The 22,013-nt window shown below is 44.8% G+C and overlaps 1 protein-coding gene across 13 annotated transcripts in view; it reads left to right on the top strand.

Annotated features, from left to right (window-relative positions):
- Positions 1-22,013, top strand: part of fam184ab (family with sequence similarity 184 member Ab) — a 101,450-nt gene that overhangs the window by 37,964 nt on the left and 41,473 nt on the right. For all 13 annotated transcript variants that reach the window (XR_003871848.1, XR_003871849.1, XR_003871850.1 and 10 more), the window contains 6 exons: positions 5,925-6,779; positions 10,395-10,530; positions 13,481-13,662; positions 15,954-16,139; positions 20,492-20,614; positions 21,143-21,304. Coding sequence is in view for 10 of the 13 variants with exons in the window: in XM_029733779.1 (XP_029589639.1) it covers positions 5,925-6,779; positions 10,395-10,530; positions 13,481-13,662; positions 15,954-16,139; positions 20,492-20,614; positions 21,143-21,304 (1,644 nt within the window). In the remaining 3 variants the exon portion in view is untranslated. The remainder of the gene's footprint in view (positions 1-5,924; positions 6,780-10,394; positions 10,531-13,480; positions 13,663-15,953; positions 16,140-20,491; positions 20,615-21,142; positions 21,305-22,013) is intronic.

Genomic DNA, 22,013 nt, shown 5'->3' with positions numbered 1-22,013 from the left:
CAGAAACGGCATTCGTGCTGTTAAGTCCGTTTCTGCGGTAATGTGGACTCTTAACAACATGATGAAACTTTGTTGCACCTTGCTGAAAAAGCAAGGGGTTGGAGCAAATGAGTCTTCGGTTGCCAAGGCAATGCCCCCCTCCCTGCAAAAGCAGCACACATAGAAATAGAATGAATTAACATGCTTAGAACCTCTAACCCTGGCAATTTTTTTTTACAATATATTTATTGGCAAACCTGGCAATTTGACTGGTACACGTGCAATAACTGCCTGCAATTGTGACGCAATAATTGCCATGGTAATGTAGAATGTTTATTGAAATGATCTTAACTGATGTGGCTCATGCAATGGAATGTATTTAAAAAATATATAATTTCAGTTGAGTTGACTCAACAAATCACAGCACATATTGATGGGTGCAGTACACTTCCTGTGTTGCTCCTATTGGTACACTTGCAATGGCCGCCAGTCCACCCATTATGTCATGACTTGAATGGGGACACCCGTTCTATTCATTCTATTTCTATGTCAGCACATTCGGTCAGGAGGAGAGGAGAAAATGTGCGTCTTTGCAAGACTGTGGTAATTTGGCTGGCCAATTACCGTCATCTAAAATTCACTGCCCTATCTGTTAGTGCACTGAAGAATGTGCATAGTGTGAGATCAGAAGAACCAGTTATTGTAGGGAACAGCCCCTACCCAGCTTCCTCTCTTCGATCACTAGAACTCCAACTCAACAACGGCACTGTGAGCTTTCAAAGACTGAGCTTTCTCCTGGCTTACACTTCTCCAGTGGAGTTATGCATTCACGATGTGACAAGCCCTGTTGACAGGTCTGAGATCAAGGTGGTGATTTGGGAGGGGCCCATGGGCCATGGTTGTGACGATAATAGGCTGCGGGATGGAGGCTGACAGGGATTGAACCCCCGCCCCCTGCACCTCCCATGCTTACTCTCACATGGGTTTTTCTCCAGGCAGCTTGATGAGCCCAGTCTTGATGAGCCCATGCATGGGCAGGGCAGACCTGCCCTGTGTGGGTAGAGCTGATGTCTCTCTCTGCCCATACTCTCGGTTAACCTGGAACTAAAGTCTTGTGTCATGCTCAATTAAGTTCTGGTCCATACAGTGCTAAGAGAAGAGAGAGAACGAAGATCGGAACCGGAAACAAAGAGCTCCACCCTCTCTCTTTGCAAGTTACGGGCAAGTGTATGGCTAAATGTCCCCTCCCATTCCGAAATTCGAAAGATGCTAACACCTGCAAAATAGTAATTTACCCAAATAATCAGTGAGGGGAAACCCAAGCACCGGAAGTAATGCTGCTTTATCTCACTCATCCCGTTGTGTCAGGACAGCTCTACGAAACCATTTTATGTTTACGTAGTCTGTCCATGAGAGATTATGCTGCCCACCACTACCCAGTCCTGTTGGGCTCTGGAGATGGTGAGGAGAGACAGCCAAGAGACAAACAGACCGACCGACCAAGTGGGCAGCTGGTCTCCATTCACTGGCCCAAGGAGATCCCCCCCCCACCCCCCACCCTCACCACTGAGCTGTCAGTGTGTCCAGACAGACTGTCATATCAGGGTCACTGACACCGTGGAATCTCGTTGTCTGACCCACATCCCTCCCTGTTTCAGCCCCCCAACAGAGAGGCCCACTGAACCCAAGTAACTGAGGAGTGGAAGAACACTTACCTCCTTGGCAGACAATCTGATTCCATATTGCCTCGAGCAAGGAGCATCATGTAACCTGGACAGCTCTTTTGAAGTAAACATAAAACACTGTTAAGATGATGGCGTGACTATTGGAATTGGGATTGAGTATGTCAGACTTGGTAGCGTCTGGAATGTATATCCGTAATAGCTCTCTCTACTCCACAACCGTCCAGGGCCTGGTTTCCAAGGCGATGCTTTAGAAAGTTTAGTCACTCTGCTGATGGAGCGCTATGTACAAGGCCAATCAAAGTCCTCTAGTATTCCACTCCCTCTGCCTTGCCTCATTTCTCCAGCTTGTCCCTGGGATGAGGGGGAGAAAGGAGGCCAACAGAAGTGCTTCTTCTTCCCCGGCTGATCAGCCTGTTTCCCCCTAGGGCGATGGATCACATAACAAATGCTCCACAGCATTCTGCCTGCGATGCACTCTGAAAAGGATGCTCCGAACCCCACTAGGAGATGCCTTGTCTGTCGCCTCACTCAAAAAAATAGGCTCCAAAATACTGTTGTTATTTTGATGTGAAGATATTGATCTATAAAGAGCTTTTCTGTCATTTCCAGATCTTTAAACCATTTTGTCCTCTTGCATTGTTCGAGGTGTCATCCAGTCATGTGTGGAGACATGATCACATGCACATTTATTCAGGCAGCTTCTCCAGCAATGCCACAGTCTATGTTCTCATCATGTTCTATGGCAAATAGCTACAGAACAAAGCAAGTCATACATACTGATATTTTGACCAATAATGTCTGTCTCTCTACTCGAAGTTATCTGAATTGAAATGTTATAAAATGACCTCAAAGTAAGAAATGTATTTGAGTGGCTGGTAAGACGTAGTAGGTCCAGCCCTGGACACATTCTCAGACAGATGTTTACACTGTTCCTTTCCAGCAGATACTTACAGATGTGTTCTGCTTTCTGTGTTCTGCCCTGCTCACAGCCTCCACCTCCTAGAGAGGGTGCTGCCCAAGTTGGATGACATCAGGGGAATGGCAACCATGCCTTCCAGCAGCAGGCACTAAATCCCCCTGGTAAACAGACTAAACCTGTCAAGGCCGGCTAAGGAAATGGGAACCACTGTAATCAAGGCCTTTTCTCACCACCCAGTGCTGCAGCCTAGTACACAGTATTAGAGATTGATCAGGCAGTATCCCAAAAGTTGGCATGAGTCCTCTGCATTAGTATCTGAGTCCTCTGGTTTCATCTGCTTCATTATCTGAGGAAGATCAGGGACCATAGACGATGCTGTTGGAAGGAAGCATATTTACAATATTAAAATGAGAGGCATGTGATTTAATTATCTTAATCAACCATTACATTTGTGAAGGAGGAGATTGCAGTGCTTTAGAATTAGATCTCATTCAGTAAGGCTTTCAGGGTAGTTAGATGAATCAGACAAATTGGGGCATGACTCATTTGTTTTGCACCCACACACGAAAGGTAACCACTCCACCATCCATTAACACAGGCACTTCCTGTCTGAAGGCAAGTGGAGCACATCACTTTCTGTGACCTTCGCCATGCGTCTCGGTTGTAATTAAAATGTGTTCTGTAATAAGGCTGAATCTCAATGGAAGACCGATAGGGAAGTCAACGTTTTCTAATCTCAGCCTACAGTACAGTGCATCATGATTAGACCAAGAGTTGTAAATGAATATTGCAGATTATAGAGAGCCGTGTGAAATATTCATCAGTGTAATGAAGCTGTGGAAAAAACATCTATCCCAATAACTAAGAACGCACCAATACAGTTACGCAACAGAACAGAGAGAGGAACACCAACACAACATCATCAGTGAGTGTCTGTAGTTTCTCTATGAAGAAACACCACTGCATTCGGGAGCAATGACGCCCAGAGCAATGACGCTGCAATCAATCAAACCTGCCTTAGATAAGATGATGCAATGACTTGTGTAAAGACTATTTACACAACTACTGCCTATGTACGCAAACCATAATCTTCTGTCTGAGAGAGGCTTAAAAATGAGAGCGGGAAAAATAATACATTAATATGTGGACTACTGCTAAGTCAGGCTTTTAAAACAAACATATTCACAATCAGGCCATGTAAATGCTGCAGTGGGGGAAGTTTTGGTTCACACTGCTGGAGAAGCTCATCATAGTGTTCCCTCTGTATGAAACCAAGTAGCGTTTACAGAGCCAGCCCAGTCCTACCCCCTCATCTGCCTTAATTACCTCCTGGATTAAGGTGCACCTTGCAGTTTAGTGGAAAATGTGCATGTAATTACTGTAATTAGCACTAGGCTATCTTTCGACTTCATTCAATCCTTTTCCACACTTAATTCAGTAGCTTAGCGAATCAGCATCTCACTTCTTTAAGGGGCCTCGAAGGTGGTTGATGTGCTACAGTATATTTGTACGTTACTTAGTCCAACTAATACGGAATACGAGTCAGGAATTAGGTTTACAAAACTGGAAACATGACTGGGGGAAAAAAAGTCACATAAGCAAGATTGCCTTTATGTTGGCTTCAACTGAATACTGATGCAGACAGTCAATGGCAAAGCAGCTGAACATTGATGACCGCCCGGGCATTGAGATGGCAGTCAGTCATTCTGCAGGGCTGTCCGTTAAGACCGATCTCCAGCACAGAGCAGAATGTGATTGCAGCCTCACCGAGGCAGTTACCACCGCTCAAAGCTAATTTGGTCCCGTTTACCGAGTGCCCCATTGTACTGAACAATATGTTACCCTTCCGCACTGCTCTACTAGAACGTTTTCCTCTCACTTATCCAGGCAGCAGCAATCATTTGCTGTTAGGAGTTTGCAATCAATACATAACTATGACGTCGATATTTTTGAGAGGGAGCGAGAAGGAGAGAGAGAGGAAGACAGGCAGGCCAACACGGTTCCTCTCAGGTCAAATGGAGGAGAGAATCATTATGGGATGATGACATCACTGCACGCTTCTTTGCTTCTCAGTCCACTGCTTTCACCCGCTGAGCCTATGGGACTGCAGACCGCACTCTCTCTATCATCTCGCTCTCTCTTTATCTCACTCTTTATCACTCCCTCTCTATCTCTCTCTCTTCATATGTGGCTGGCTAGATTGCCGCGCTAACACCAGATAGGCCCAGAACTTTTAGCTCTTTCCCCTAGTCATTTGTCAAAACAATTATGGAAATGAATTCTGACTCAGCCCTCATCGCTCGTGAGAAACTTCACAAGCTGGGGCCCTTTCATTCCCATAGAATGCCTTTCATTGAGGGTATTAAAAGATTAATATTATGTTTATAATGGGAATTGAGCTGGGATCCCGCTGCATAGGCCTTTTTATCTCATTTGAGAGCTTGCCATGCGATTGAGAGATGGCACAGCAGTAGAGGTCACAATAGCAAACAACAAATGCCTGTTGGTTTAGTATTTTCTTGAATAAACCTTTGAATAAAATGTTGTCCTACCTGGCTGGGAACAATGTATTGTATCTGCTCTTATTTGATGGAGAGCTGTAACGGACAGTCATACGAGTGATGCCAATAGGAGTCGGTTTAAAAAGGAACATTTTCTGAACATTTTAACATATTAAAAACACAGGCAAGTTGGCAACACGTTTAAGAGATGCACAGTCCTCCCCCTGTTATTCACCCTGGCATATAAAATATGGATACAATTCTCTGAAAAGGGCATTTTATTTTCCATTTCTACTCTATCTTCTTATGACAGGCGTTTTCAAAAGTATTAAAGTGATGAATTATTGACTAGGTTTATCTGGTGACAAAACAAATAGCCTTATTCCGTAGGGCAGCAGCCTCGAGCCAGCACCCTGGATCAGTAGAGGGGAGGGAGGATTAAGATTAGGGGGAATTTCTCATGGCTTTTGAACTGTAAATGTAAAACGTATTTCCCCCCTAAATTCTGTGTGACCAGAAAATCACTTTGTAGCCAGATTATCCAGGCTTTCAGTTGGAAGTCAGTTTTGGGATTTAAAGGTCAGCCACTCACTTAACTGTCAATCATCTGTCTCATAAGTATTTTTTGACTGCTGCAGGAAGTCAAAGTAATGATAAACCTTCAAGGTATCCCTTTTAGTTTGAGGACAATTCTAACACATCCCCACACAGTTTTAACTTTCTTACTGATGAACATTTACTTTGATCTCCAGCACCCGCTCAAACAAGCCATTGGATGTGTGTTTGTTCTATGCTGTCCTTTTTCAACCACCATACTGATGCTCTCTCTGCCTCCCCAAGGTGATCTACGCTCTGAACACCAAGAACGACGAGCACGAGGCGGCCATCCAGACGCTGAAGGAGGCTCACGAGGAGGAGGTGCAGCAGATCCTGTCGGAGACGCGGGAGAAGATCATGCAGTACAAGAGTAAGATCAGCGATGAGATGGACCTTAAGCAGCGCATCCAGTCGCTCGAGGAGTCCATGGAGCTGCACGAGCGCATGAAGCGCCAGGCCCTCGCCGAGTTCGAGACCTACCGGCAGCGTGTGGAGGACATGCAGCTCTGCACCGAGGCCCAGCACACACAGCGTGTTGTCACCATGTCCCGCGAGGTGGAGGAGATGCGGCACTCGTTCGAGGAGAAGCTGCGCTCTTTCGGCATGGCGCAGGCCCAGTTTGAGCAGGAGAAAAAGCTGGCCCTGGAGGAGCTAAAGGCCAACCATCGGCAGGAGGTGTCGGAGCTGCTCCGCAGCCACCAAAGCCAGAACCAGAACTACAGCAAGGACCAGGAGAAACTGGGCCAGCTGCACAAGGCGGAGGTGGAGTCCCTGTCAGAGCGTGTGGAGGAGATTAAGGGGGACAAGAAGAGACTGGTGGAGGAGTACGAGACCAAGCTCAACAAGGCCCAAGCCTTCTACGAGCGCGAGCTGGAGGCCATGAAGCGCACGCAGCAGCTCACCGCAGACAACCTGCAGGCCTGGAAGAAGACCGAGGCGGAGCTGCGGAGGGAGTTCCACATGCAGGAGGCAGCGCTGCAGAAGACCCTGGGGAAGCTGCGCTCCGAGCTGCAGAGGGTGCAGGAGGAGGCCCAGGAACATAGGGAGAAGTCCCACAAACTGCAGGCCTCGCTCACTGCAGCCGAGAACAATATCAAGGTAAGAGAGCCTGTGGAGATACCCAACTGTGGCTTAAACATCCTAATGAAAGCCCCCAAAGCTATTAGAGTCTTAAAGAGATACATGAGTGAACTTCATAGTAGAGGATATGTAGCATTGATGTTAAATTATCACTGTAATCTTTAAACCATGTAATCCTTAAACCCAGAAAGCAGTTAATATCTTAATCCTGAAAATCCCATTGTGGTTTAATAGTCATTTAATGAAATGATTAGAAGTTAAAATCAAACTTTGAAGTGCACAGGATTAAAAAAGTGCAATCCACAGTTTGATCTAAATTTAAGGGTCCATTTAAATTGCCATAATTAGACCTCTTCATCATTCACTCTCCTAATGTCTAATCATGGTGATTTTAGCAAAAATGCTCCTACCTAGAATGCTCCTACCTAGGGTTACACGATATGGGAAATGTTTTTATCAAATATTGCGGTTGCGATTTGATGTGCGATATAGATTAAAACAGTTAGGTGAACTGTTGGAATCATATATAATTAAGCAATAAGGCTTGAGAACCTGGGGATTATTGTGTGATAACTCCTGAATAAGGCCTGTTTTTAGGAGAGGGTTATCACACGATAATCCTGGGTTCGAGGGCTGTATTGCTTTTAGAAAATTGGCAATATATTTTAAATATTAACATGCTTTCATTAAAAACGTTGTTTTAATGAGAACATTTGTTTTATTTCATCCTTCCACCAGACGATATAGTCCGGGCAAAAAAACAGTTCTTAGTTCAGAAGTTGCTAACCAAAGGCTAGTCGTTAATTCTATTCTCATGTTTTGATCCTGTCGTTCATTCTATTCATTCCATGTTGAGGTTTAATGAGGATGAGAGACAATGATGACAGGATAAATCATTTATAAATAGGCAACAACCAGCTGATTGTCCAATAAAATATTGCTAGGCTAACGTTACTAGGCTAACATTACTTCTTCTTTGCTAGCTAGCTAGCCAACTGAAGCTAACACACAATCACATCAAGCAGCTGAAATGGCAGCAAACTATGTGCACTTCAGTTTGTTTTATCTTAGTTTCTATTGCAATTCCTTTGGATATATCCATTATAATTATTCTAATGAATGAATTTGCCTGGCTCAGAGAAGCTGTCAGTCTCGTCACGTTCATATGCATGGCACGGTGGAGATTGCAAAAATAACTTTGCTTTGACTCTGGTTGTTACAAATATTCCCTTTCAGTCAGCCAAAGGCCTAGTCTCTGTAACATGTATTGGTGGATCTATGTTAGCTACTTTCTCTGAATGTATTTTAATGGATAGCTCCCAAGAGCTCTTCCAGTCAGTTTAGTATGGGATGGGTGCTCAGGTGTGACACGATGATATCAGCCATGTCGCCACAATTAGATTTTTCATTAAGGGAAACAAAACAAACTGTGAGGGTGATTTAAAGCGTATCCTCTCCACCTGAACAGCTCATCACACACACACACACCAGAAACTGCTCATCAGGGAAATCATACCACACGGACCAATCAGAATGCATCCCCTCTCTTACTCCGAACAAGATGTTTATTTTACTTTAGCTAGCATTGTTTGTCTCTCTACAAAACATGCAGATGTAATTTAAAATCAAATCAAATGTTATTTGTCACATGCGCCGAATACAACAGGTGTAGACCTTACCGTGAAATGCTTACTTACAAGCCCTTAACCAACAATGCAGTTCAAGAAATAGAGTTAAGAAAATATTTACTAAATAAACTAAAGTAAAAAAAAATATTAAAAAGTAACACAATAAAATTACATAATAATAATAATAATAATAATAATAATAACAAGGCTATATACAGGGGGCACTGGTACCGAGTCAATGGGTTAAAGTGACTATGCATAGATAATAAACAGCGAGTAGCAGCAGTGTAGGGGGGGCTCAATATAAATAGTCCTGGTGGTTATTTGATTAATTGTTCAGCGGTCTTATGGCTTAGGGGTAGAAGCTGTTAAGGAGCCTTTTGGACCTAGACATGGCGCTCCGGTACCGCTTGCCGTGCGGTAGCAGAGAGAACAGTCTATGACTTGCATGACTGGAGTCTTTGATCATTTTTTGGGTCTTCCTCTGACACCACCTAGTATATAGGTCCTGGATGGCAGGAAGCTTGGCCCCAGTGATTGGGCCGTACGCACTACCCTCTGTAAGTGCCTTACGGTCGGATGCCGAGCAGTTACCATACCAGGCGGTGATGCAACCAGTCATGATCAGTCTATGATCAGCTCCTTTGTCTTGCTCACATTGAGGGAGAGGTTGTTGTCCTGGCACCACACTGCCAGGTCTCTGACCTCCTCCCTATAGGTTGTCTCATCGTTGTCGTTGATCAGGCCTAACACTGTTGTGTCGTCAGCAAACTTAATGATGGTGTTGGAGTGGTGCTTGGCCACGCAGTCGTGGGTGAACAAGGAGTACAGGAGGGGACTAAGCACGCACCCCTGAGGGGCCCCGGTAGCTATAAGGATAGATATAAACCGGACCTTATGAGGGAATGTGGCACTTAAGGCCTAAGATATTTTACAACTCCATCTTATCTTCAAATTGATATTTGGCAAGATTTATGTGATTTCCACCGAGGCATTGTTAAGTTGAATATCATATTTTAGCTTGAGGACATATAGTCCTGAAATCAATGCATTTAAAAAAACAAGTACTCCCCACACCGATCCTTCAGAAAAAGGTTTACATTTTAAATTGAAATCTTAGTTATTTAGCAGATGCTCTTATCCAGAGCGACTTACAGGAGCAATCAGGGTTAAGTGCCTTGTTTAAAGGGATACTACGGGATTTTGGCAATGAGGCCCTTTATCTACTTCCCCAGAGTCAGATCAACTAGGGGATACCATTTTTCTGTGTCTGTGTCCAGTATGAAGGAAGTTAGAAGTAGTTTTGCGAGCCAATGCTAACTAGCGTTAGCGCAATGGATGGAAGTCTATGGGTATCTGCTAGCATGCTACATTAGTCTACTACCTCTTAGCTTCTTTCATACTGAACACAGAGACATATAACATGGGGAGTTACATAAAGGGCCTCAATGCCAAAATATTCCTTTAAGGGCACATCAACGGATTGTTTTTCATCTAGTCGGCTTAAGGATTCGAACCAGCAACCTTTCGGTTACTGGCCTGATGCTCTTAACCTCTAGGCTACATGCCTCCCTGCTTCGTACTGCCCCACCAGACAAGTCAATATATTTACCAATGCATTAGAACTCCACTTCCATATGGACTATATTCCCATGGGAAATGTAAATCTAAGTGACTATTTCATGGCCAGTCCTTGAGAGCAGTAGAGAACATGCACCATACTGTAAAAGCTGTCCAATTAAGAATGAAAAGTGGCTAGTTTCTCAAGCTCTACATCTCTACAGAGAGAGTGCAAATGCAGGAAAGAAAAAAGAGTGATAGAGAGAGAGAGAAATTTAAGTGATTATTAGAGCATATGAGTGAGTGAGTCGTGTGTGTATACACTGTTTCATTGTTCTGGCAGAGAGAATGAACACGGGTCAGGAAGTTGACCCTGTGCTATGTGTGTCTGTGCCTCAGGAGGGTAGGCTAACCTGTGCTCTGTGTGTCTCTGTCTATGCTCCAGGAGTTGAGCAAACAGCTGGACGAGGTGACGCAGGATGCCGAGATCGTGGAGATTCGACAGAAGGAGGCGGAGTGTGAGCTGGAGGCCACCAGAGATCGTGTGCAGCAGCAGGCCACAGAGATCCTCCTCAAAGCCAGTGAGCTAGCATGCCACCCTCCTCCCCAGCCTTCTTATCCTACACTCTACGCTATCCTTCTCTTCCCCTCTTCTTCCCTCCTTTCTCTGTTACAACCCACACTACCGCACTACCTGAACAACACTAATAACCACAATTTGAGTAATGACCCACACCACTCTTAGTCCAAACTTGATTTCCCCCAACGTTTAATTAAGTCTACGGACAGTTGAAGTCGAAAGTTTACATACACCTTAGCCAAATACATTTAAACTCAGTTTTTCACAATTCCTGACATTTATTCCTTGTAATTATTTTCCTGTCTTAGGTCAGTTAGGATCACCACTTTATTTTAAGAATGTGAAATGTCAGAATAATAGTAGAGAGAATTATTTATTTCAGCTTTTATTTCTTTCATCACATTCCCAGTGGGTCAGAAGTTTACATACACTCAATTAGTATTTGGTAGCATTGCCTTGAAATTGTTTAACTTGGGTCAAACGTTTCGGGGAGCCTTCCACAAGCTTCCCACAATAGGGTGAATTTTGGTTCATTCCTCCTGACAGCTGGTGTAACTGAGTCAGGTTTGTAGGCCTCCTTGCTCGCACACGCTTTTTCAGTTCTGCCCACACATTTTCTATAGGATTGAGGTCAGGGCTTTGTGATGGCCACTCCAATACCTTGACTTTGTTGTCCTTAAGCCATTTTGCCACAACTTTGGAAGTATGCTTGGGGTCATTGTCCATTTGGAAGACCCATTTGCAACCAAGCTTTAACTTCCTGACTGATGTCTTGAGATGTTTCTTCAATATATCCACATCATTTTCCTACCAGATGATGCCATCCATTTTGTGAAGTGCACCAGTCCCTCCTGCAGTAAAGCACCCCCACAACATGATGCTGCCACCCCCGTGCTTCACGGTTGGGATGGTGTTCTTCGGCTTGCAAGCCTCCCGCTTTTTCCTTCAAACATAACTATGGTCATTATGGCCAAAAAGTTATATTTTTGTTTCATCAGACCAGAGGACATTTCTCCAAAAAGTACGATCTTTGAACCCCATGTTCAGTTGCAAACCGTAGTCTGGCTTTTTTATGGTGGTTTTGGAGCAGTGGCTTCTTCCTTGCTGAGCGGCCTTTCAGGTTATGTCAATATAGGACTCGTTTTACTGTGGATATAGCTACTTTTGTACCGGTTTCCTCCAGCATCTTCACAAGGTCCTTTGCTGTTGTTCTGGGATTGATTTGCACTTTTCGCACCAAAGTACGTTCATCTCTAGGAGACAGAACGCATCTCCTTCCTGAGTGGTATGACAGCTGCGTGGTCCCATGGTGTTTATACTTGTGTACTATTGTTTGTACAGATGAACGTGGTACCTTCAGGCGTTTGGAAATTGCTCCAAAGGATGAACCAGACTTGTGGAGGTCTACGATTTTTTTTCTGAGGTTTTGGCTGATTTCTTTTGATTTTTCCCAGGATGTCAAGCAAAGAGGCACTGATTTTGAAGGTAGGCCTTGAAATACATCCTCAGGTACACCTCCAATTGACTCAAATGATATCAATTAGCCTATCAGAAGCTTCTAAAGCCATGACATAATTTTCTGGAATTTTCCAAGCTGTTTAAAGGCACAGTAAACTTCTGACCCACTGGAATTGCGATACAGTAAATTATAAGTGAAATAATCTGTCTGTCAACAGTTGTTGGAAAAATGCCTTGTGTCATGCACAAAGTAGATGTCCTAACCGACTTGCCAAAACTATAGTTTGTTAACAAAAAATTAGTGGAGTGGTTGAAAAACAAGTTTTAATGTCTCCAACCTAAGTGTATGTGAACTTCCGACTTCAACTGTATATATCAACGACTTCATGTCATGAAATATTAAAATGATGTTGGTTAAAGTTTACGAAGTCTTTGCACCAGTTTGCATCAGATATTTTCACAGGTACACAGGCTCAAACCTACTTTATATAGGCTTCCAGCTATTCTCAATTTTGTGTCACGGACTCTTTCCTTATCGCTGGTGTGATACATTCCCAGTGGATGGCAGAATGAACCAGAACCCAAATAGACGTTTTTAATTCATTCTGGAGGTAGGTAGCTCCAACTTCAGCTAGTGTACCTGTTGACAGGAGATTGTGCTGTGACAAATCACTTCCCGGTATCCCGGCAACAGAGGTCCAGTGTGCTCTGCTGCCTAGCCCCAGCTCTGCTCCGAGACCTCTTCACCCCCTCCTGGCTCTGGAATGTACCCTGATGGGGAGAGGGCTTACATAGACCCCCTCACCTAGCTCTTACCTAGCCCTGCAACATCTGTTGTGGTTCAAATGCCTGTCATACCGTGGTCAAGGTATATAACAAGGACAGAGAGAAAAATAACATGTTTGCCTTTGTCTGGAATTTTCCATGGTGCCTATTGTGTAGCTGTGTAGTACTGTATGTATCTGTAGCCCCATGTTTGGCATCAGACACAGAGAGGCTGCTGCTGAAAACACTCACCTCTTAGCTGTTGGAGAAACACTTAGAATATTAGCATCACAGCTACTTGGGCTTATCTGAACTGCTGTAGCATAACTGTTTAATGGGGAAATGGTGTATCCCTGCATTAATGGTAGTCATGAGCCCAAGGAGGTGAAAGCCGTGTTCAAATTACGCCCAGTTTAAGGCGTGCTGCACTTTGTACGGTCTATACTGCAGCGAGCCCTGCTGAATACTCACAGCCATGCCTGTGTGATCTCATTTGATTATTAGTGATGCCTTGCTGCGTCAATATTTCATCTGGCAATGAAATACTGGCTCGCCGAAACGTCAATGTTTAAACAGTACATTGACCCAGGTCAACTCTCTATGGTTATACTGCTGTTACAGGTAATGTCATTCTAATAGCCCTGTCTGGCTGGACTGTTTGTCACTGTGTTCTCTCTCTTCATCTCTCTCTTCATCTCTATCTCTCTCTCTCTTCCTCTCCTCTGCAGGTCACATTGGCAGCCTGCAAGCCACTCAGATGAACCACGAGGCAGCCATCCGGGACCTGGAGTCTGAGAAGTCTCGTCTGAAGGACAAAGTGGTACGTCTAGAGGAGGAACGCGGGTCCCTGCAGAACAAGTCCCAGGCACTGGACGACAGGCAGAGGCAACAGATTCTCTCCCTGGAGAAGGTGAGCCTTCAGGGGCGTGGCGAGAACTGGATTTCTGCCACTGGAGACTGGAGTTGTCTGAGGACAGACTCTTATTCTGCACCAGCTCCTCTAAGGAGAAAATATTAGGTTTGAACGTGTTTACAACAGATCTCCCCAGTTAAACACTCCTCACTGCTTTAGTGGGCATCAGCTGCTGCAGGGCCTAAATCCACTCCTCCATGTTTAATTCACTACTAGTGCTGAGCGATTAGTGCTTTGCGAGGTCGGTTTGACTATTAAAAAATAATCACGGTTTTCGATTTGGGTTTCAATTAAATTCTTCCTGACACTGACAGTGGGTTGGTTGAATGCTGTAACAACACAGAATGAAGCAATATGAGCCCTATGACGGTAGGGAATGCCCATTACTGCTTATCACTTATTAACCATCATTATTCACTTACTTTACTTATTTTACTTTAATAAAATATTACAGTTGTGTATATTACTTCGTTTTTTTTGTCTTTTCTTATTTTTAATTCCGTCATCATCTGATCTCTGCTCAGACAGTAGCAGCCAGCCAGTCAACCATCGGTTATCTCACGTTTCTGTGGTGAACTAGGTTTAATATTTGCCTAATGAAAACATTCCAATCAGCCCCTCGTCCCACATAGTTCTTGAGAAATTCTCTCGTGAATGATTTGATTTCTCCCTAGAGAAAACGGCGCGTTGAGCTCGCTAACTAAATGGAATTCAAGTAAATGAACCGACGTTGGTCAATTAGTTGTTAAATAACCAAAAGAAAGCCCAACATTTTGATTAATCGCTCAGCGCTATTCACAAAACTCAACATCTTGGAAAGAGAAGTTACTGGACAAAACCATTTTTTGTTGACGTTTAGCTGATTATTTCGATTTAGCAGACTACACTTTAGCTGTAAATAGACATCCATTTTGTGTCACAGTTCGCTTCATATATCTCAACTATTAGCCATGGCTGCTACTTCCACTGTAGTCAGCATTTTTCTTTCAGCCATGCTTTCTGGTTGTAAAATAGCATTTAACTTCAATTATTAATGTCAGGTTACACATAAAAACTCAGATTTTACGACTAAGTATTTAGATGGCTCCTTGGAAAGTCCTCCGTGCTCTCAGGAGTTACGGAGCCCTGAAATATGCATGGCTTCTGAACACACAACACTGCAGATGGCCATGCTCCTTATTTACCAACAGTAGCGCCGAAGACCAACTGCGCTTCCCCCGTAAATGAATGTCAAGTATCATCTATTTTTCATTCAGCGTTTACATTATGGTAAAATGTACAGTTGAAGCTTTCGCAATATGCCGTTCTGCATGACGATATCAGTGGAGGCTGCTGAGGGGAGGACGGCTCATAATAAGGGCTGGAACGGAGCGAATGGAGTGGCATCAAACCATGTGTTTGATGTATTTGACACCATTCCACTTACTCCGCTCCAGCCATTACCACGAGCCCGTCCTCCCCAATTAAGGTGCCACCAACCTCCTGTTATCAATACGCTCTCAAGACAGGGAGCGTGTTCTGTTGACAGTGACCCGCACCCCTCAATGCTATGTCCCCTGTGTCTCAATGACACATTTTTAATTTATTTAACCTTTATTTAACTAGGCAAGTCAGTTAAGAACAAATTCTTATTTACAATGACGGCCTACCCCGGCCAAACCCGGACGACGCTGGGCCAATTGTGCACCGCCCTATGGGACTCCCAATCACGGCCGGATGTAATACAGCCTGGGTTCGAACCAGGGACTGTAATGAAGCCTCTTGCACTGAGATGCAGTGCCTTAGACCGCTGCGCCACTCGGTAGGCCTAGACACTTTTACCGCAATGCTGTAGCCTGAAAACCTGACCTCATCTCTCCAGTTCCCAGGAAGTCTTCTGTTCTGTTTGCCATTACCATAGCCTTGAGTTAGGTGTTACTATGGCAACCTGCTGTGAATGGAGGTGTGAGTGAATTGAGCAGTAATCCAATGGGCCGCTGGCATTCTAAGAAACGCCGCTCTCTCTCTTGTCTGGTAACAGAGGCCCCTCTCTCCGTTCGTTTTGGCTTGCTGCTTGAGCCTCATCTCTGAATGTGAATAATGTGTCAGAGAGGATTTGAAGCATCTTCAGGCTGTCACTTTCCTCCATTACAAGACACCAGACAGCCGTTCACGTGTTACCTGTATGTGACTGACTCAGGCTCACTCAAATGACCAAGGAAGTAGAAATAAGACAGTAATGACTTTAGCATTGATTTGATTAACACAGGGCATACTGTCATGGTGTTGTCTCTGTGTTGTTCCGTCAGACTCTACGGGAGGAGAAGCAGATGTATGAGAAGGAGATGGTAAACATGCGTGCCAAATACGAGGACGACGCCGCCCACTTCAAAGAGTCACAGACCCGTGCGCTGGAGGAGCTGTCGAAAAAACACCGGACCACCCTGGAGAACACACAGACTACTGCCGAGACGGAGAGGAGCTGGCTACTGGCCGTAAGAAGAGTGTACACACACACACACACACACACACACACACACACACACACACACACACACACACACACACACACACACACACACACACACACTGCAGTGAAACTGCACCTACACACCTCAGCAATGGGATGGGATTGGGATTTCCACTGCAGAAATGATCACTTCACCTCCAAGCTATGATTTGCTATGATTTGGCTGTTGTTATGAATAGCAAATGGCCTTGGCTTACGGTAATACATTATCTAATTGCATTATTGTGCAGATCTGTACCAAACTACACTCCTCTGCTCTTGCAGTGCACAGTGCCATTACAACCACCCTAATGAACCAAGTCACACAGGATCCAACAGCAAGACTAAAGAACAACAGTTGAAACAATGATTCTCTTCTACTATTGAATGTGGGAGAAAGAGAAAAGGTCAATGCTGAGTCTGAACCTTATTATGAAAGCCCAATGATTATCAGTTTGAAATAGGTTTTTAATTAATCACGGACTACAAACAGATGGTGGAACCACTCTGTAGAGACCGAGAAAGAGAGCCGTGGAGAGCCAGAAAGAGAGAGAGGAGAAGGGAGAGGGAGGGAGACTCATTACCAATGGCAGAACAGCTTATCTTTCCTCCAAGTCCCTCCATGTCATTTGCATGCATGAATTCCAGGCTTTGCTGTGCTGGTTTTGGTCTACAGCTTGTCAGAGCTACTTGTCAAGGCAGTCCCATGAGTTTTGAGAACAACTCTATGCTGGTATAGCTTTGAGTACCCTCAAGTGCTGCCTGCCATTCCACACAGAACACAGAAGTGCTGTTACTATGGATGTCTAGTGGTTTAAAATCATACAGAACGAGATTGGTTATATTGGTTGACAACAGACCCATCCCCCAAAAAAATCAAGTTTTCTTGCTGTAATGTGGTTTGTCACTAGTCTCCCTCAGCTTTTAGGGCCCTGTTTTGCTCAGTTCTTGAGTAGGTCTTTCTCTCTGTTCAGCCTTTTCTGTATGAGAGCCCAGTGCATTGTACCTCCGCCATGTCTATCTCTCTCAGGTTGTGTCTATCTCTCTCAGGTTGTGTCTGTGTCTCTCAGGTTGTGTCTGTGTCTCTCAGGTTGTGTCTGTGTCTCTCAGGTTGTGTCTGTGTCTCTCAGGTTGTGTCTGTGTCTCTCAGGTTGTGTCTGTGTCTCTCAGGTTGTGTCTGTGTGTCTCTCAGGTTGTGTCTGTGTGTCTCTCAGGTTGTGTCTGTGTGTCTCTCAGGTTGTGTCTGTGTGTCTCTCAGGTTGTGTCTGTGTGTCTCTCAGGTTGTGTCTGTGTCTCTCAGGTTGTGTCTGTGTGTCCCAGGCCTGTGTCTGCCTCTTTCCCAGTGTGTTCTCTGTGTGTGTCAGGGCCCAGAGCTCAGCTCCAGTCCTGCAGGCAGTAGAGCAGCTCCAGAGCTCAGCTCCAGTCCTGCAGGCAGTAGAGCAGCTCCAGAGCTCAGCTCCAGTCCTGCAGGCAGTAGAGCAGCTCCAGAGCTCAGCTCCAGTCCTGCAGGCAGTAGAGCAGCTCCAGAGCTCAGCTCCAGTCCTGCAGGCAGTAGAGCAGCTCCAGAGCTCAGCTCCAGTCCTGCAGGCAGTAGAGCAGCTCCAGAGCTCAGCTCCAGTCCTGCAGGCAGTAGAGCAGTGAGAGGGCCTGTATCTGGGCCTAGCACCCACGCCTCGTTAAAAACTACCATGACAACTCATCTCCCCACCCCGCCGCGCTCTGCTCAGCCCAACCACTCAAACACACACACACACGCACTGTTCCAGGACCTGCCTAGGCCGAGGTGTTGGAGATGCTGACAGAACCCGGCTCTCACTCTATTAAATAACTAGTCTTTTGTTTTCTATCTGCTTGAAAACATCTGCTGCAGTGACATGACTAAACTGTCTGTTTTGATATCCCTGACTGATAACATATTCAATTAAAGCACTCAAAAGACATGCACGATTGACTCAGCCAAAATGCAATTAGTCATCTTTTTATTTCTCAGCTCGGTAGCTGCCAAAGGCTCCTGTCAACTCGTCCCTCTCTAACATGGTTGCATGATTTACTCTTTATGTAATAAAATATCGGCCAAATGACAGATGTTGGGTTAAGCCGATGTAATTAGCCAGTCCCTTGTTTATATCAGGGCCGGCCAACCTAACGCCATTGTGGCCACTACTCTCTGGCTATTTGAAGGATGACAGTGGCTTTCCTCATGGGCTTTGGAATGTGTACGTGCGTGGGTGTCTCTGACACACAGTCACCCTGTTCATTCTTCATAGTCAACACATTTTCCACTGTTTCGCCTTCTTGTTTTAAATTGGAGGAAATGGAGGTAACGACCCCTCTTGTTCTTTCACCAGGATGGTATTTGAGTTCCGGAGTCTCATCTGCAGAGGAAGACTGTGATTACACCTGTCTGCACCTCACCAGCTGCTTTCAGGAACCTTATCTCAGGCAGACAAACGTTGGTCGATCCCGTGTGTGTGTGTGTGTGTGTGTGTGTGTGAGAGAAATTCTCTCTCTGTCTCTCAATCTATCATCTCTGCTCCTCACTCTCTCAAATGGGAATGGAGAGAGCGGAGAAAGGAGAGCATAATGAAAAAGGGTCTATGTTTGTGCGGCGGTGAGTCACCATAGTCGCAAAGAGCAGCTTGACAAGTCCATGTGGCGGCAGCTGACATCATATTTTGGGCCAACTCCCCCAGGCTCTTCCTCTGCGTACAGCACAGCGAGAGAAGAGAGGGAGGAGAGTCATTTTGTTGTCAGCACCAAGGTGTGGGATGGACCTTTAGTTTGGACACTGAGATAGAACAAGTGACCAGTCAAACTACCGTGGCCTGGCTGACGGAGACTTTGTGTGGCACGTTTAGAAGTTTCTTCACACACACACACACACACAGACACACACACACACATCCCTTAACTTGACACTCAGTGTAAAAAAAACCTGGGGGAAGATGCTAACAGGATTAAATGCATAATGTCTTACATTCTTGTTGGGATGAGCTCCTATTTGCATATGTGAGTGCAGAGAAAGATGAGAGCGCCAAACGATGTAGCCTTAACCTACCAGACATGCACCTACAGTGTGCAGCGCAGTCCCCTCTGAACATGGTGAAACTATACATTATTCAGTCAGCCTTACTTAGTCCATCATGCTGACCAGTCTTCTGCTCATATATAGACCTTTTGAGATTGCACTTTGAAGTGTCTGTCGTATATTCCATTTTGGGTCATTGGAGAGCATGAACACGAAGTTACAGAGGGAAAGGATCATGCTGCAGTGTCAATCCCCATCTGTATCACAGGAACCTTTTAATATTGGAGTGGACTTGGTTCACATAGTAGTCTGTCACTAGTCAGCTCAATGCATTTAGTGTTTATTTGGCAGTCATTGATTTAGCTCCAAGGCGTCTTTTCAGAGTAATATACTAGTCATAATGTTGTGGTGATCAAGAATTCTGTTTTGGTAAAAGTTGAAGGCCTATATGAAGGGGTTTGAACAATGTCCTGTCCACGGTTGAATGCTCAGCGCTGACGTTAACAGATGCAGAGCTGTTGAGAATTTCATGAGAAAATCATCTTTTAGTCATTTCCACGCCTGGTATTAAAAATGCCACTCATTCCTTCCATCTCATTGGCCTGTCCCTGCTATGGTGATGTCTACTGATTATATTGTCACGTTGGTGTCGTCTACCGGCACAAATATCCTGCAATGAGAGTGAAATGGTAGACTAACGATCTATCCCATACGAGAAATGTCTGAAGGCTGCATTTGATCTATGATATCGCACCGTCACAGCGAGAAATCTTTCCTCCCTGAAAATGGAATTCCATAATGTGACATGACCTTTATCAGTAAACGCTGCATCATTTATTTGCTTTGCAGACATCCTTGTCTTGAGTGGCCTGCCGTTGCTTCAATAATGAACTCACTCATGTCATCCATTTTCCCAGCAGGATATTAACCACCTGCCCAGGGTTAAACAACATTTAATGAGTCACTTGTGATTTAAACACACACACACACACACAACCTCCTAAATATAACATCTCTCAATACAAGCCCTCCTCCAAAGAGCTCCACTGAGTCCATATTACCAGATTGTGTAACAACGATACTGACAACTCTTTTTATTCATGTGAATAATGCCAACTATTGTCTTTTCATGTACTAGTCATTCCCTTTAAACTGGCATTGATTTTCCTCATTGATTTTCCTCTAAAAGCACAATTATTGCAGCCATATCTACAAAGTATTTTCAATTCATAAAAAGCCTATAATACTGTAAGCCCTGTAATGGTTATTGTGCTGGTATTATTATAACAGTCTTTGTGGTTTGTCTACAGGAAATGGAGCAGCAGTTTGAGAGGGAGAGGCTCTCATTGGAGGAGCAGAAGAACCATCTCAGACAACAACTGGACAGCCTGAGGGAGGAGCTCGCCGCCAAACTTGAACAAGCCAATCAGGAGGTCAGTCATGAGTCACCCTACCTATCAGATCTCTCCTCTTTCTCAATTCATTTTGACCATTTATTGTGGTCAGCCACATAGAATTAGAATTACTGGTGCTAATTGGTGATCTTTGAATTTCGACGCTATCGATTCTCAGAAAACAAACCAGGTTTGAAAGGAAAATAACAGCAGGTAGAGATGATATAAATATGTCTTGGCTCATTTGAAGTGCAGTTTCCCAACTCTACTGAAGGGAAAGTCTAGGAGTTCCTTACAGCTGGTTAAGATGTTAACGCCTCTCTGCGGACTGAGATAGACTTCTAGAGAACAGCTGCTGATGTGTAGAGTGTGTCTTGACTCATTTCAAGTGCAGATTCCCAATTGTAATTTATTACAAAAAGGAATATATTTGACTCTAGTTTATTACAGCTGTTTTTAAAGCCTGTCTGGGTACTGTGGTGTATGATAGACTTCTAGCCTTTATTCTTGTTCTGTGCTGAGTGTGGGTCTGCTCTCCCTCCCTCCCTGTCCGTCCCCTGGGTGCAGGTGTTGCGCCTGCAGGAGCTGGTGAAGGAGGGTGAGCAGGGCATGGATTCAGCAGAGGGACACATCTCCAACCTGAGTGAGGCCCAGGACAAGCTAGTGGAGGAGCTGGATGCTACCAGGGCCAGACTGAGAGAGACCAGCAACCTGCTGACCGCCCTGCAGGTGAGAGCACTGTTACAGCGCACACACGCAAACACAAACCCACACACACACACACAGACACACACAGGCAGGCACACGCAAACACACACAAATAGATTTTGATGGGTCCTTGGTGGGTTTACCTCATCAGGGAGCCATTGGATTCTCCAACAGGAACCCTAATGATTTTCCTCACCCAGTCCCTCTTCTGACCAGGTATTTATTTATTGTGTATTAAGCTTATTTATGGGGGGTAATAAAGTGTATCTGTACTGAATAGCCTTGAGTCTATTCCCTTATTAAATCTATCACGTCCACCCGCTTTGTCCCAGATTCCAATTCTTCATATGCCGAGCAGGCTTTCCAGCAGCTTTATCCCAGATTCCAATTCTTCATATGCCGAGCAGGCTTTCCAGCAGCTTTATCCCAGATTCCAATTCTTCATATGCCGAGCAGGCTTTCCAGCAGCTTTGTCCCAGATTCCAATTCTTCACATGCCAAGCAGGCTTTCCAGCAGCTTTGTCCCAGATTCCAATTCTTCATATGCCAAGCAGGCTTTCCAGCAGCTTTGTCCCAGATTCCAATTCTTCATATGCCGAGCAGGCTTTCCAGCAGCTTTGTCCCAGATTCTAATTCTTCATATGCCAAGCAGGCTTTCCAGCAGCTTTGTCCCAGATTCTAATTCTTCATATGCCAAGCAGGCTTTCCAGCAGCTTTGTCCCAGATTCCA

The sequence above is a fragment of the Salmo trutta genome, chromosome 35, assembly GCF_901001165.1.
Source record: "Salmo trutta chromosome 35, fSalTru1.1, whole genome shotgun sequence".
NCBI classification, from domain to species: Eukaryota; Metazoa; Chordata; class Actinopteri; order Salmoniformes; family Salmonidae; genus Salmo; species Salmo trutta.
This window is presented reverse-complemented; position numbering and strand designations above follow the sequence as displayed.